The sequence below is a fragment of the Lithobates pipiens genome, unplaced genomic scaffold (genome assembly GCF_037356315.1).
Source record: "Lithobates pipiens isolate NorthernLeopardFrog02 unplaced genomic scaffold, aLitPip1_a1.2 Scaffold_30, whole genome shotgun sequence".
NCBI lineage: Eukaryota > Metazoa > Chordata > Amphibia > Anura > Ranidae > Lithobates > Lithobates pipiens.
In genome coordinates, this window is record NW_027507791.1 from 128366830 (window position 1) to 128382123 (window position 15294).

The 15294-nt window shown below is 45.9% G+C and overlaps 1 protein-coding gene across 2 annotated transcripts in view; it reads right to left on the minus strand.

The window, feature by feature from the left end:
* Window positions 1–15294, minus strand: part of TMEM87A (transmembrane protein 87A) — a 144347-nt gene that overhangs the window by 118825 nt on the left and 10228 nt on the right. For both annotated transcript variants that reach the window (XM_077464842.1, XM_077464841.1), the window contains exon 2: window positions 12862–12922. In XM_077464842.1, the coding sequence (XP_077320968.1) occupies window positions 12862–12922 (61 nt within the window). The remainder of the gene's footprint in view (window positions 1–12861; window positions 12923–15294) is intronic.

The following is a 15294-nucleotide window of genomic DNA, read 5'->3' on the forward strand; positions in this document are numbered from 1 at the left end:
ATGTCCCTCCACAGCCTGCAACAACACGAATGGTGCTTTTAAAACCATGCCTCTTCGTGTTGGACATTGGAGGACACCAATGCCGTGTTAACCACCCCCATGTTGCCTACAGTGCTTTTTCCCCCCAAGAAGAGGGGAAGACAATCAGCAGAGGGGGGACTGGTGGGGAGAAGAACCCCCCAAGCTTACCGGAGGAAGAAGCATCTCAGCTTTCCTGACACATCGTGCTCTCTGAGCGTGAGGTCGTGTGTGCTCAATACAGCCCCCAGTGGTGACACATAGACATGACAGCATTTACTGATCTTAAAGAGGAAGTAAACCCTGATGGGTTTACTTCCTCTTTCATTCCCTGCAAAGGCAAAGCATAATGGACTACTATGCATCGCATAGTAGCCCATTATGTGTCACTTACCTGACACAGGAGCCAGCGAAGTCGCCGCTGTCCCCTGTAGTCCGCCGCATCCATCTTGCTGGTGGCGTCTCGCAGCTCCGCCGCTGTCATTCGGCGAAGCCGCGATGACGTCACTCCCGCGCATGCGCACGGGAGTCGACACGCGCGGCAGCTCCATTTTTGGAAATGGCGCGCTTAGTGCGCCGCTGTCTACGGCGCATGCGCCGTAGACAGCGGTGCCCGTTTTCGGGCAAATATCTCCTAAACCATATAGGTTTAGGAGATATTGCTTGGACCTACAGGTAAGCCTTAATTTAGGCTTACCTGTAGGTCAAAGTGGTTTGTAAGGGTTTACAACCACTTTAAAGGAGACATTCATAAGAACAATTAAAAACATTTATTAGAAAACTCCACTTACCTTTCTTGCCACAGGGTTTTCTATGGTAAACCAACAGACCCAATCTTTAGGAGCTGGGGATCCTCAAGTAAACCCAGTATCCTGGACCTGTACTAGCACCTCCACCAGTAAAACTTCATGGCCTTACTACCAAAAAGTACTGGATCCCGGGAGTCCTGCTCTCTAAAAAGTACCATTCAATTCGGCCAAAAAGACCATTTTGAATGGATCCAGTCTGCATGGATAGCCACAGCAAGGATTGCTCCAGTGGAGCTCAGCACAGCACATCTTTACTCGTGACCAACACCTTAGACACTGGTGAAAAAACTGAGGCGCTCCCAGTAGTGGGAGGGGTTATATAGGGAGTGCACTTTTTGTTTTAGGGCGTGCCGGTGTCCATCACCTGAAGATGGTCTATAACCCACATAGTAACTACTATGGCTCTGTGTCCCGTGATGTACGATAAGAAAAGGGCATAGTGCTGAAAAACTAAAATGGCACCGTAGAAGTGTGTTGCAAATGTGGTCTCCATACAGGCCGGGGTGCAGAGAGCCCCCAAAGGCTTCCCAAGGGATAAAATGGAAAGGTGCAGAGAGGCAGGAGAAATATCAGTTCCCAAGCCTACAGTGTAAGCACATAACTCAGGCTGCGGCCAACAGCTTATCCCCAGGCTAACAGCACTCACAGAAAGTACCCTGGAGGACATAAAAGGAAGTATAGTCCCCCACAGCAAAGGTTGACCCCTGCATTGTGCCTCCGGAGAGGGCAAGTACCATACAACCAAAGAAGAGGGGAAAACATTACCACACCACTTCCCAGATCAAGACACTGAGGTTCTGCTGGGATAAAGAGCAGGACACCACCTGCCAGGGTGCAGCTTACCTGAGGTGGACACTGACAGGTCATACTTCTCCAGAGGAACCAAAACTCCACAGGCTGCCACAGTCAGAGCCACGGCATCCAAAACCACTTGGGGCAAGAATTACATATGCTTTGGCCAGACTGCTGTTTTGCTTTGGACTGCTGGCGATTGCTGTGTTGCATTTTTAGGTTCTTTTTGGGGCTTTTCCTTGCAGCTTAACACGCTTTTCTGTCACTTTTTAAACAGACTTTTATTTTATTTCCTTTGTTCAGCCTACTAATTAAGGAGAGTGATTAATTGATCACAGGTGCTTGAGGCCTATATAGCTTTCTGTAGAACTCATTTTAAGCCTGCTCATCTTTGAGTTTGCTGGTGAGTTAAAAACCAAAGTTAGTGGAACTAGTCTAAGTGGTCAAAGTACCTGTGTAGTGTGAGTGTGTATTCTAATACATAAGTGCTACGAGTGCATCTGGGCTGTATTGAGTATTAGTGTCAGGTAGTACCTGTGTATTGTGAGTACCTGAGTATTGTCTGAGTAGCGCGTGTGTGGATCATTAGTAATTGTGTATTGTGAGTGCACGTGGGTCTGCGAGTACCTGTGTATTGTCTTGTTGAGTATTAGTGTTAAGAAGCTAGTTAGGTAATTTGGACAGGGTATAATCCCCAATCCTCATTAAATTAGTAGGTATGATGCCCGGCGGGTGTGGAGATATGACTCGGTGTACATCTTGTAGCATGTATGCGCTCCTTGATCATCCAATCAAGGGTGAATACTGCTGTGCAAAATTTAAGTGCATTGTTTCCCTGGAAGCCCAGGTAATGAATCTAGGGAAGCAAATGTCAGCATTGAGAAGACCCTCCATACTAAAGGAGAGCCAAGAACATACCCGACATGGACCAGCATAGAGGCAGGTGGAGACAAAGAGGTGCAGGCACTAGAAAAGAGTAGATGGGTGACAGTCAGGAAGGGCAGAGGGGGAAGTGCCAGAGAGGCCAATCCAGGGCTGGAGCATCCCAATAAGTATGCTCCATTGAGTGACATTGTTGAAACCAGTCAGGGACCAGCACTGCTGGAGCTGAGGGACTCTTCTAGCTGCCGGGGCTGGGGAAGACCCGGCTTTCATGGTGCACATTGGGACCAATGATGAAGTCAGAGGCAGATAGTGTCCTAAGGAAAGATTTTAGGGACTTGCAAGCTAAATTGAGGAAAATAACCTCCAAGGTAGTATTCTCAGGAATACTACCGGTAATGCGAGCCACACCAGAAAGGCAGAGGGAGATTAGGGAAGTAAACAAGTGGCCGAGGAGTTGGTGTAGCAAGGAGGGGTTTGGGTTCCTGGAGGACTGGGCCGATTTCTCAGTTGGTCACCAGTACTAAGGTAGAAATCACAGGGCCTGAGGCCCATCACTCTTTAAAACTTGGGTTTCAATAGCCAAACCATCAAATTTAGCATTTGTAAGGCAGGATGGAACACTGGACCTTGGGATAACAGGTCTGGACGTGACGGTAGGGTCCGCGGGGAACCAACCTACTGCCATCTTTACTATTTCTGCATACCAAGCTCTTCTGGGCCACCAGAAGTACTGACTTCTTTTCCTTCCCGATCCTGCAAAGAAGTCGTGGCAGTAGCAGAATAGGAGGGGATGCATAAATCAGCGAGAGCTGATGCCATGGAGTCACCAACACATCTGTCCCAGATGTAAGAGGATCCCTTGTTCTTGGCACAAAGTCGTTGATCTTGTTGTTGAACCTGGACGCAAAGAGATCTACATCCGGAATCCCCCATCTTTGGCATATGGCCAAGATGTCGGGTTAAGAGACCATTCCCCTGGGACTAACTGCCGGCAACTTAAGTAGTCCGCCTGCCAGTTCTCTACCCCCGGAATGAAGATTGCCGATATGCACGGCACATGCTTTCCTGCCCAGATTAAGATCTGGTTCACTTCTCCCTGAGATGCACGACTCCTGGTGCCTCCTTGGTGATTGATATAAGCCACTGCTGTGGCATTGTCGGACTGGATCCTGACAGGGCAACCCTGAAACCTGAGTGTCCAGGCCTTTAGGGCAAGATACGCTGCGCGGATCTCCAGAATGTTGATGGGTAAGGACCTCTCAGTCTTGGACCATTTCTCTTGGACAGTCGACTGTTTGAGAACTGCTCCCCATCCCGAAAGACTGGTATGTGTTGTTACTACTCTCCAGGTAACTGGTAAAAGGGATTTTCCTTTTTGCAGATTTTCGGGTATCAGCCACCAACTGAGGCTCTGATGCACTGCAGGAGACAGACGCATCAGAAAATCTAACGCCTAAACCTTCTTGTTCTAGGCAATCTCTAATGAAACTGAGCATAGGGAACTGCTTGCAATCTTCCCCAGCAGCCTCATATAAAGGCGAATAGAAAGACCCTTCTTTGCCCTGACTACCTGAATCAGTTCTTTTACTGCACTGATCTTTGCCTGGGGTAAAAATACCCTCTTCTGGGCTGCATCTATGACCAGACCCAAATACTCTAGTCTTCTTACTGGCTTTAAAGAAGACTTCTCCAAGTTGAGGACCCAACCTAGGTACTCCAGATAGCTGACTGTGGTGACCAAGTTTTGGTCCAAGCGGGCTCCGGACCGGTCTATCAAGAGCAGGTCGTCTAGGTATGCTATTACTGTTATACCTTGGGCACTTAATCTGGCCAGAGGAGGGGCCAAGATTTTTGTAAACACCCGAGGTGTAGTAGCTAGCCCGAAAGGCAGAGCTACTAACTGAAAGTGGTGTTTTTCTACTTCGAAAAGCAGGTACTTTTGATGAGCATGGAAAAGAGGCATCCTTGATGTCTATTGACGCCAGAAGTTCTCCTCCTTGTAGGATGGAGACTACAGATCGGAACGATTCCATGCGAAAGGACTGTACTTTTAGGAAAAGGTTTAGATCCTTGAAATCTAGAATGAGCCGACATCTCCATTAGGCTTTGGTTCCGTGAAAAGGTTTGTATAAAACCTCAATCCCTGCTCTTGTGTGGGAACTACCACGATAACTTTTTGCGACAATAGTCACTCTAACACTAGAAAAAGAGACTTCTTTTTATTTGGGTCTCTGGGAACATTTGATCAGAGCAAACGAGGAGAAGGGGATACTCATAACTCTAGTTTGTAACCTAGAGTTATTGTGGAGACCCCCCCCCCCCCTCCATCTGTCCTGAAAATCCTCCTGCCAGAGCCTTGAGAACTGTAGCAGTCTTCCCCACACCCGAGCAAGCGGGGACGCCCCTTCATAAAGAGGCTTTAGCGTTTTCTAGACTTCCTTCCCCAGGATTTTTGTTCCTGGGGTTGACTCTGAGATTTAGTTCCTGAGCCTGACAAAGGAGGCTGTCACTTGCACCAACACCTTCTAATCCTGAGAAGCTGAAGAGGGCTATTCTCTACTTGATTCCTCAAAAGAGGAATCATCAGTCTCATCCCGATCCTCTGAGGGGGATTCCTCTCCTTTTTCCCCAGAGTTCCTCTGTTTGAGGGTCCTGGGTGGCAGAGGAGGACCTAGTGCATTTTCTTCCACTGAATGAAGATGTGATTAAGTCCACTAATCTTTCCTCTAGCCTATTTATGGTTGAGGAAAAAACCTCCTGCGTAACGCATACAGGGGCTGAAGTGCCAAAAGCAGATGCAGCCCCTGACCCCAACAGCTCACCCTGACCAGCTTCCCCAAGTCTTTCAGGGGGGGGGGGGTGCTGCAGAGGGGGGGTCCTCAGAGCCTGAGGGAGATCCCTTTGAGCCCCTGTTTTTCGGGATATTTGTAACTCTTCTGCCAATAGTGCAAAGCAACAAAGGTAGAGGTACCACAAAAAAGCACTAACTGCTGGGCAATGTAGTGCAGCAACTGCCACTGCTACCAAGACCCAGTCTGGTGCTTAAGTAAATGCTGCCAGGGAATGCCTGTGTCCCAGACTCACATGCGCCTGTCAGCTCTGTGTCCCTCCATAGGCTGTGTGCACCTGCAAAAGAGTGCATTTTATAGCCTGTGTAGCCAGCGATGTGGGCGTATAACTACGCTGACGTTGCATTAAAGCGGTTCTCCACCCTAAAATGGAAGTTCCGCTCATCTGATCCCTCCGCCCCTTCGGTGCCACAATCAGCACCTTTCAGGGGGGAGGGGGTGCAGTTACCTGGATAATCCAGGTATCTGCACCCACTTCCGGGACAGACCGCCGCAGATGCCCCGCCCCCCCGTTGTGTTCCGGAAACACACAGTTCCCAGGAAACAGCGGGGACCAGCAGAGATGCGCAGCGCGACTCACGCATGCGGAGTAGGGAACCGGGCAGTGAAGCCGCAACGGTTCACTTCCCGATTCCCTGACAGAGGATGGCGGCGGGGGCAGCAGAGAGACGAGCAATCGCTCATCTGCCGCCGACATCGCTGGACCCTGGGACAATTTATTAAAAGTCAGCAGCTGCAATATTTGTAGCTGCTGGCTTTTAATATTTTTTTTAAGGTGCAAAACCGCTTCAATGCTCTGCCCCCCCTCCTCTTTTCAAAAAAGACTGCTTTTCCACGTGAGCCGAGGCTCCGATCCTCGGAACCTGCATGGAGGGGAGGCTGGGGCGGAAGAGAGAGCAGGACCGGTGGATGGGAAGCCACTGTAATGGTGGTGGGCGGTGTGGTATACTACCACTTCTCTGTGCCTAACCCAAGCCGTGGGGAGAGAATCCCTGCAGGAGAAAACCCCCTTCCCGCATCCTACCTGGAGCATGGCTTGGAGGAGCGTACACTCAGACAAGACAGATCAGGCATGAAAGGTATGCGTTCTTGACAGCCCCCGGTGGTGACTTTAGGTATAGCATACATTTACTTAAAGCGGTAGTAAACCCGCATTTTTTTTTTTTTTTTTTAAAACCTGCAAAGCAAAAGGCATAATGAGCTAGTATGCACCGCATACTAGCTCATTATGAAATACTTACCTTAGAACGAGGCCCCGACATCTCGCCCGATCCACGCCGAGGAAGCCGACATGCTCCCTCGGCGTCTCTTCCGGGTATCGCGGCTCCGGCGCTGTGAGTGGCCGGAGCCGCGACATCGTCACTCCCGCGCATGCGCGCGGGAGATTTAAATCCGGCCGGACGAGCGCTGCCGGATTTTCGCGGAGAGAACCCCCTTGTGCGCATGCGCCGCTGCAGTCAGCGGCGCATACCGAGGGGAATATCTCCTAAACCGTACAGGTTTAGGAGATATTTTTTTTACCTACAGGTAAGCCTTATTATAGGCTTTCCTGTAGGTAAAAGTTAAAAAAGTGGGTTTACTTCCACTTTAAAGAGGGATTCCACCTAAAAAAAAAAAAAAATATTAAAAGCCAGCAGCTATAAATACTACAGCTGCTGACTTTTAATAAATGGACACTCACCTGTCCCGGGTTCCAGCGATGCCGGCAACCGAGGCCGATCGATCGCTCGGCTGCTGCCGTCACCATTCTAGGTGAGGGAATCAGGAAGTGAAGCGGATCGGCTTCACTTCCCGGTTCCCTACTGCGCATGCGCGAGATGCGCAGCACAATAGGAATTGTCTGCGCTGTCACTGGGACCCGTGTGTGTCCCAGCAGACAGCGCGGCAGGACAGGAAATGACATAGACTCCCACGGGAGTCTATGCCCGGAAGCGGGTGTAAATACCTGTCTTTGACAGGTATCTCCACCCCCCCTCCCCCCTGTAAGGTGCCAATTGTGACACCGGAGGGGGGGAGGGTTCCGATCAGCAGAAGTTCCACTGTAGGGTGGAACCCCGCTTTAAAGTAGAAACCTATTAGAACTAGAAAAATTCTTAAGGAGTCTCCCTTGCCTTATCCAGCTGCAGGGTTCTGTGTAACAGACCCAATCTTCATTCAGTGTGCTCGGATAAGGGTCTGATATGGACCTAGAGGGGGACCCTTTAACTCCATACCAGGCGACGGGGCCAGCGACACTTCCTTCGCTAGTCCCGGCTACCTGGAGACTTTTCCACCGGATTGTTTGATCGTGTGTGCGCGTCATTACAGGTAAAACCTTGTTTCTTCGGACACGAGGCCCGGGTACCATCCAATTCGGCCTGGAAAAGACACTTTGAATGGATCCGGTTACATGGCTTGCCCCAGTGTAAGATATTCCAGTGGACACCTAAGACACTGGCGAAAAAACTGAGGTACCTCCAGTAGGAGGGGTTATATGGGGGATTGAACTTCCTGTCTAGGGTGTGCCAGTGTCCAATCACCTATTGATACCCTATAACCCATCAGTAATTACTGAGTCTCTGTGTCCCGTGATGTACAAGAAAGAAGGGGGGGGGGGGGTGTGCGGCAGGGAAGGCTCAGAGCTAGAGATAGTCAGCGCAGAACATATTCCAGAGGGTAGCATTGAGGGCATTAGTGGTAGGTTGACTAAAGCACATAAACCCAAGGCAAGTATAGTAACAAGTCCTAGCCGCAGTCTCGGAAAACCCAATAAGAAAATGGTATGCGACCGGTCTAAATTATGTGGCATGTTCACCAATGCCAGGAGCCACAAGATGGGTGAACTTGAGATACTGTTGTACGAGGAGGATTTGGATTTTGTGGGAATTTCAGAGACCTGGCAACCATTAAAACGTATATCCTTTGTTGCAGGGATAGAGTAAAAAAGGGAGAGGGGTATGCCTACATATCAATAATAATGTACAAGTAAATGTGAGAGGTGACATCACTAAGGGAGCTAGGGAGGAGGTGGAATCCTTATGGGATGAGCTCCAAAAGGGATGAAGCTAAAAGGGAAAATAATACTGGGAGTATGCTATAGTCCTCCTAACCAGAGGGAGGAGGAGAAGACGGATCTCCTATCACAATTTGTATAAGCAGCAAGGATGGAAGCATTATCATAATGGGGGATTTTAATTATCCAGACATAGACTGGGTGGAGGGAACCACACATTCATCTAAGGCTCGCCAGTTCCTAAATATCTCGCAGGACAATTTCATTGTTCAGATGGTAGATGCACCAACTAGAAATAAAGCGTTACTGGATCTACTGATTACCAACAATACAGACCTGAGTCATGGATGTGGAAACATGGGGCAATTTAGGAAACAACAATCGCAGGTCTATTGGCTTCAGTATAAATCACACAAATAGGAAACATAAGGGGAATACAAAGACATCAAATAAAAAATAAAAAAAAAATAAAAATAAAAACTTCCCTAAACTATGAACCTTGCTAGAAGGCATAAATTGGGATAAAATCTTAGGAACAAAGAACACGGAGGAGAGATGGGTTTGTTTTAAAAGCATATTAAATAAAGGCATTAGCCAATGCATCCCATTGGTAATAAATTTAAAAGAGCTAACAAAAGTCGGATGGCTTAACTCCAATGTAAAAATGCATAAAAAATCCAGATGTTTCCCCCGCTGGGAAACTGTCCAAAAATAATTTCACAACTGGTACCTCACACCATGCAGACTTGCCAGGATCTACCCAAATTCATCTAATCTCTGCTGGAGAAATTGTGGATCCCCAGGAACCCCATTCCACATATGGTGGGACTGCCTAAAGCCCCGTACACACGAGCGGACTTTTCAACATCCAAAGTCCGTCAGACCGAGTCCGTCAGACTATCCGATCGTGTGTGGGCTGCAACGGACTTTAGCTTCGCAAAAGTCTGACGGACTTTAGAAATGAAGCATGCTTCAAATTTTCCCGACGGAACTCCGCCGGACCCGGTCCCCTTCGAAAAATTCGCTCGTGTGTGTGCTACTCCGACGGACTAAAACCGACGCTAGGGCAGCTATTGGCTACTGTCTATGAACTTCCTACGTCGAATCCAGTCGTACGTCATCACGTTCGACTCCGTCGGAGTTTGGTGTGATGGTGTGTGGTCAAGTCCGTTCGGTCGAAAAATCCGCCAGAATTCCGTCGGAACTCCGGCGGAACTCCTTTGGAGGTCTGTCAGACTTACCGTAATCCCTCTCGTGTGTACGGGGCATTATCCTTGCCATATTGTGGACTATGCTCCTCTAAACTCTATTGTGGACTAAACTCCTCCTTTCCATTATTCCGAATCCTGTACCCCGAACACTGTAAATGGTACTATTAGGCCTAGACATAAAATTGTGGCCTTGCTCTTCACGTACGATTGTCTCCCATGTCTTTATTGCAACACGCCTGGCTATTGCCAAAAACTGGAAATCTCCCCACTCCCCCTCTAACACGGAAATAACTGCCCTCTTGAACAACCACTGTTTAATGGAATTTATGCAAGCCAAAGCCTACTTACAACTTCCTAGTGTCCAAAAAAACTGGAACCTTTAGCTCAAACACCCTAAATGCATACCCCCCATGAGTAAACTTTAACTTAGCTAACTCCCAACTTTAGGTAGACTCTCCATTGATGTAATAACCCGACTACCACCTGTATAACTGTACGTTATTCAATGTTTGCTTTGTAACCTGCTCTTTATGTAAAATCTTTAAAGAGGAAGTAAACCCTAATGGGTTTACTTCCTCTTTTTTTCCCTGCAAAGGTAAAGCATAATGGACTACTATGCATCGCATAGTAGCTCATTATGTGTCACTTACCTGACACAGGAGCCAGCGAAGTCGCCGCTGATCCCTGTAGTCCGCCGCATCCATCTTGCTGGTGGCGTCTCGCAGCTTCGACCAATGACAGCGGCGAAGCCGCGATGACGTCACTCCCGCGCATGCGCACGGGAGTCGCGTCTCGCAGCTCCGCCGCTGCCATTCGGCGAAGCCGCGATGACGTCACTCCCGCGCATGCGCACGGGAGTCGACAAATTAGGCAAATCCATTCTTGGACTTGCCGCATTTAGTGCGCCTGCGCGCCGCTGTCTACGGCGCATGCGCCGTAGACAGCGGTGCCCATTTTCGGGCAAATATCTCCTAAACCATATAGGTTTAGGAGATATTGCTTGGACCTACAGGTAAGCCTTAATCTAGGCTTACCTGTAGGTCAAAGTGGTTTGAAGGGGTTTACTTCCTCTTTAATAAACTTGAGTTACAAAAAAAAAAAAAACGTATATAAAAGCAAAAGAGAAGGCCTTCAAAAAACATGAGGTTGAGAGATCATCATCAGCATTCAGACTTTATAAAGAATCCAACGAGAAATGTAAGTGCGCAATTAGAGGGGCTAAGATAGAACGCGAAAGACACATAGCGGAGGAAAGAAAAAAAATCCCAAGAAATTCTAAGTATATAAACAGTAAAAAAAAGGAGGACAGACCATATTGGCCCCATAAAGAATGAGGAAGGACATCTGGTTACAAAGGATGGGGAGATGGTGAAGGTATTGAATTTATTCTTCTGCTCAGTCTTCACGAGGGAATCAGGGGCTTCAGTAACCAAAACTGCAGTGTTTATCCTCATGACACATTACAGGAAGCACCTCCATGGTTAACAGAGGACAGATTTAAAATTAGACTTGGAAAACGTATTAATAAATCACCGGGATCAGATGGCTTGCATCCGAGGGTACTTAGGGAACTCAGTCAAGTAATTGTCAGACCATTGTTCCAAATTTTTACTGACAGTCTACTGACTGGAATGGTACCAGGTGATTGGAGAAAAGCCAATGTAGCACTAATATTTAAAAAGGGCTCAAAATACATCCCCGGGAATTACAGACCAGTTAGCCCAAAATCAATAGTTTGCAAGCTCTTGGAGGGGATGATAAGGGACTGTATACAAGATTTTAGTACTGAGAATGGTATCATTAGCAGTAATCAGCATGGATTCATGAAGAAACACTCTCGCAAACCAGTCTATTAACCTTCTATGAAGAGGTGAGTTGTCATCTAGATAAAGGAAGGCCCGTAGACGTGGTGTATCTAGATTTTTCAAAAGCATAGACACAGTTCCCCATAAGCGTTTACTGTACAAAATAAGGTCCGTTGGCATGGACCATAGGGCGAGTACATGGATTGAAAACTGGCTACAAGGGCGAGTTCAGAAGGTGGTGATAAATGGGGTGTACTTGGAATGGTAGGTAGTGGGGTCCCTCAGGGTTCCGTACTTGGGAGCAATCCTATTTAATTTATTCATAAATTACCTGAAGGATGGGGTAAATCTCTGTATTTGTGGATGATACTAAGCTAAGCAGGGCAATAACTTCTCCACAGAATGTGGAAACCTTGCAAAAGGATCTGAACAAATCCATGAGGTGTGCAACTACATGGCAAATGAGGCTTAACGTAGTAAAATAATGCATTTGGGTGGCAAACATATGAATGCAATCTATACACAGGGGGGAGAACCTCTGGGGGAATCTAGGATGAAAAAGGATGTGGGGGCCCTAGTAGATGATAGGCTCAGCAATGGCATGCAATGACAAGCTGCTGTTAACAAAGCAAACAGAATATTGGCATGCATTAAAATGGGGAACAACTCCAGAGCTAAAATGATAATTCTCCCACTCTATAAGACTCTGGTCCAGCCACACCTAGAGTATGCTGTCCAGTTCTGGGCACCAGTCCTCAGGAAGGATGTACTGGAAATGTAGAGAGTACAGAGAAGGGCAAGAAAGCTAATAAAGGGTCTGGAGGATATTAGTTATGAGGAAAGGTTGCGAGCACTGAACTTATTTTCTCTGGAGAAGAGACACTTGAGAGGGGATATGATTTAAATTTACAAATACTGTACTGGTGACCCCACAATAGGGATAAAATGTATTCGCGGAAGGGAGTTTAACAAGACACGTGGCCACTCATTAAAATTTGAAGAAAAGAAGTTTAACCTTAAACTATGTAGAGGATTCTTTACTGTAAGAGCGGCAAGGCTGTGGAATTCCCTTCCACAGGTGGTGGCATCAGCGGGGAGCATCGATAGTTTCAAAAAACTATTGGATGAGCACCTGAACAACCACAACAAACAGGGATATACAATGTAATACTGACATATAATCATACACATAGGTTGGACTTGATGGACTTGTGTCTTTTTTCAAGAGGAAAAGCATAGAAAAAGCGGGAAACTAAAATAACTAGGATGAGCTTTTCTTTTTTTTTTCCTACATAATGTCCTACTACTGCAGGCGGCAGTATAACCAAATCATGAAGCATAGAGAAAACAATGTCGAACAATGAATAAACAAAAGAAATGTATCTTCTAAATCTAAACAATCAACTATATAAGGCCTTTCACTAGTATATCTGAATGCTGAGAGAGAAAGTTCACAGCCTTACATTATATTAATTATATTGTAACTATATTTTAACTTACCATTGAGAAAGATGATAGAGTCATTAAACAGAATCTTCCCAAAGTGGAAATTTGTACCATTCTAAAAAAAAATATAAAAAAAAAAAAAAGTGAGTAAATTCACATTCATAGCATAGCACGGTGTAACGCCAATCAGATTCCAGTTACTGGAGAGCTATCAGATCTGGGAACGCAATCTGACTGCCCTGAGTCATCTTTCGGCAAACCAGTATCAACCCATACAGAGCTAGATATCCACCGATATCCAGACGTGACAACTGATGATATGGACTCTCCATATGGCTGTACGGAAACCAGTTTTTCACACTTGACGCTATATTGGAAGTGAAGCTCAGAGGATCACGATCTTTCGCGGGTGAGATTCAGTTCCCCTATGCTTTGTCTGCTGAGACCACATTACACCAGTATTTGCCGCTGCAAGTGGATGCCTCTAGGCTTCATGGATTTGAGCTTATGTGAGTGCAATGTTTGAAGCCGTTTTAATAGAATAAACTTTTTACAACAATACTGCACTATTGGAGCACTTTGTTTCATTATATCGGGTGTCACGCCTGGATTTCTTTGGATATCTAACCCTGTAAGTGATGATGCTGTTTTGCCGAGAATGAGAGTGCAAGGCATCGCCATTTGGTGAGTTTTTAACCAAAGGAGTGGAAACACTGAGTGCATGCGTGTGGTTAAAGTTTTGAAGATTCCACATCAGGATATATTAATTACGCTTTCCTTGTTTGAGACAATTCAGTTTTATTTATGGACTATTTTTGCACAAACTTTATTATTAGTTGTTAATTTATGTATTAGTGTTGACCACTATCAAATGTCACTGGGTTGATTTATTTATACTATTTAGCGCTACTATTTACTTTAGTTTACACTGTAAACGCTTATTTATATTTATTTCATTTAAAGCATCAGCTGTTGCACACTTAGGTTACTTTTAGCTCAGTTGTGGTACTTGAAGATCGGGTGTACGGATCTTGTTGGACCAGTTTTGTTGTACAAGAGTAAATATTGCATGATTATTTGAGGTAAAATAACTTGTGCTGTATTTAACTCCTAAACTGCAATTCACAAAAAAATAAATAAAAATAAAATAAAACTTTCCTCATGCTGTTTTTTTTTTTTTTTTGAGGTATTTAGGTTGTGTTTTTGCACATTATTTTACCGCAGACAAACTGCAGGGGGAACTAAAACATTTAGCAGTGGTATTCCTACCACTGCTAAATGTGACAGTTCAGCTCAAGCAGCTGGTTGTTAAGGATCATACTTACTATGGATGAGCTTGGGCATGTTCACAGCTCCACGTGCCCGAGCCCACTGCGAAGCTGTGGATTCTGAAATGTCTCACTGTCTGTGATTTGCGCCGTGCAGTGTTAGCTTCCTGGTGGGCTCGGGCACACGTTGGAGCTGCGAACACATCCTAAGGCTGGATTCACACCTATGAATTTTTTGTGCTTTTTGCATTTTGCACCACAGAACGTGTTCCATAGGAAACCATGTTAAATGGACTGTAGTGCAAATCTGCAAAATGCAAAAATCACCAAAAATGCATAGGTGTGAATCCAGCCTTAATCCTTGTTGCAAAAAAGCTGACAGTAAATATTTTTCTTTTCCTAAATGCTATGCAAGGGTGGGATCATCTGGTGACATCATTGTTGACTCTAGTCTGGTCAATGTCATCACTGTGTGGCCATTATCTTTATGAAATAATTGACCCCAAAAGTAGAGCTATAGTCAAAAAGTGCTTTTTTTTAATTTTGGATAGAAAAAGGAAAGGTTATAATAACTCATGTTAGCTTATTTTTTGCCCTCTGTGTCCCATTGGGGAGATTTCCCTTCACTTCCTGCCCCACACCCAAAACTGGAATCTCTGCAAATTAATGGGTTTCCTTGGGGACCCCCAGGCCGCTAGAGCTAATGTCCACATTGGAAGATTTCTCCTCTGATACTTTTCTGCAGGCAACCCAAAATTTTGAATTTTCTTTCACTTTCACTGATAATGGTAAACAGGAGAAATAGAGGTCAATCTCTCTAATGGGGCACAGACAACAAAATAAACATGTGTTCTAATCCATCTCCACTCTATGCAGACCTAAAAAAAGTTTTATGTTTAGTTGTACTTTAAGCAACATGTCATTTGGCAGAAGCAAAGCATCATAAGCATTTTTTTTTCTTTTGTGCAGGCGGCATTCATCGGGATTGAAGATGGATCTACATCACGGGACATTTTTAATTTTTTTAATAAAGGACTTGTCAAAAACTGTCTATTTTTATTTACCCAATTTTTGGGGGGAGAATGGAGCAGAGGTACTATGTACACCATACCCATTCACACGGGGGGGGATCTGGAGGCCCCCTTGTTAAAGGGAGTTTCCAGATTAAAATAAGTTATCCACCACATCCCCACAACCACCCTGCAAGGGTTGTGCAGAA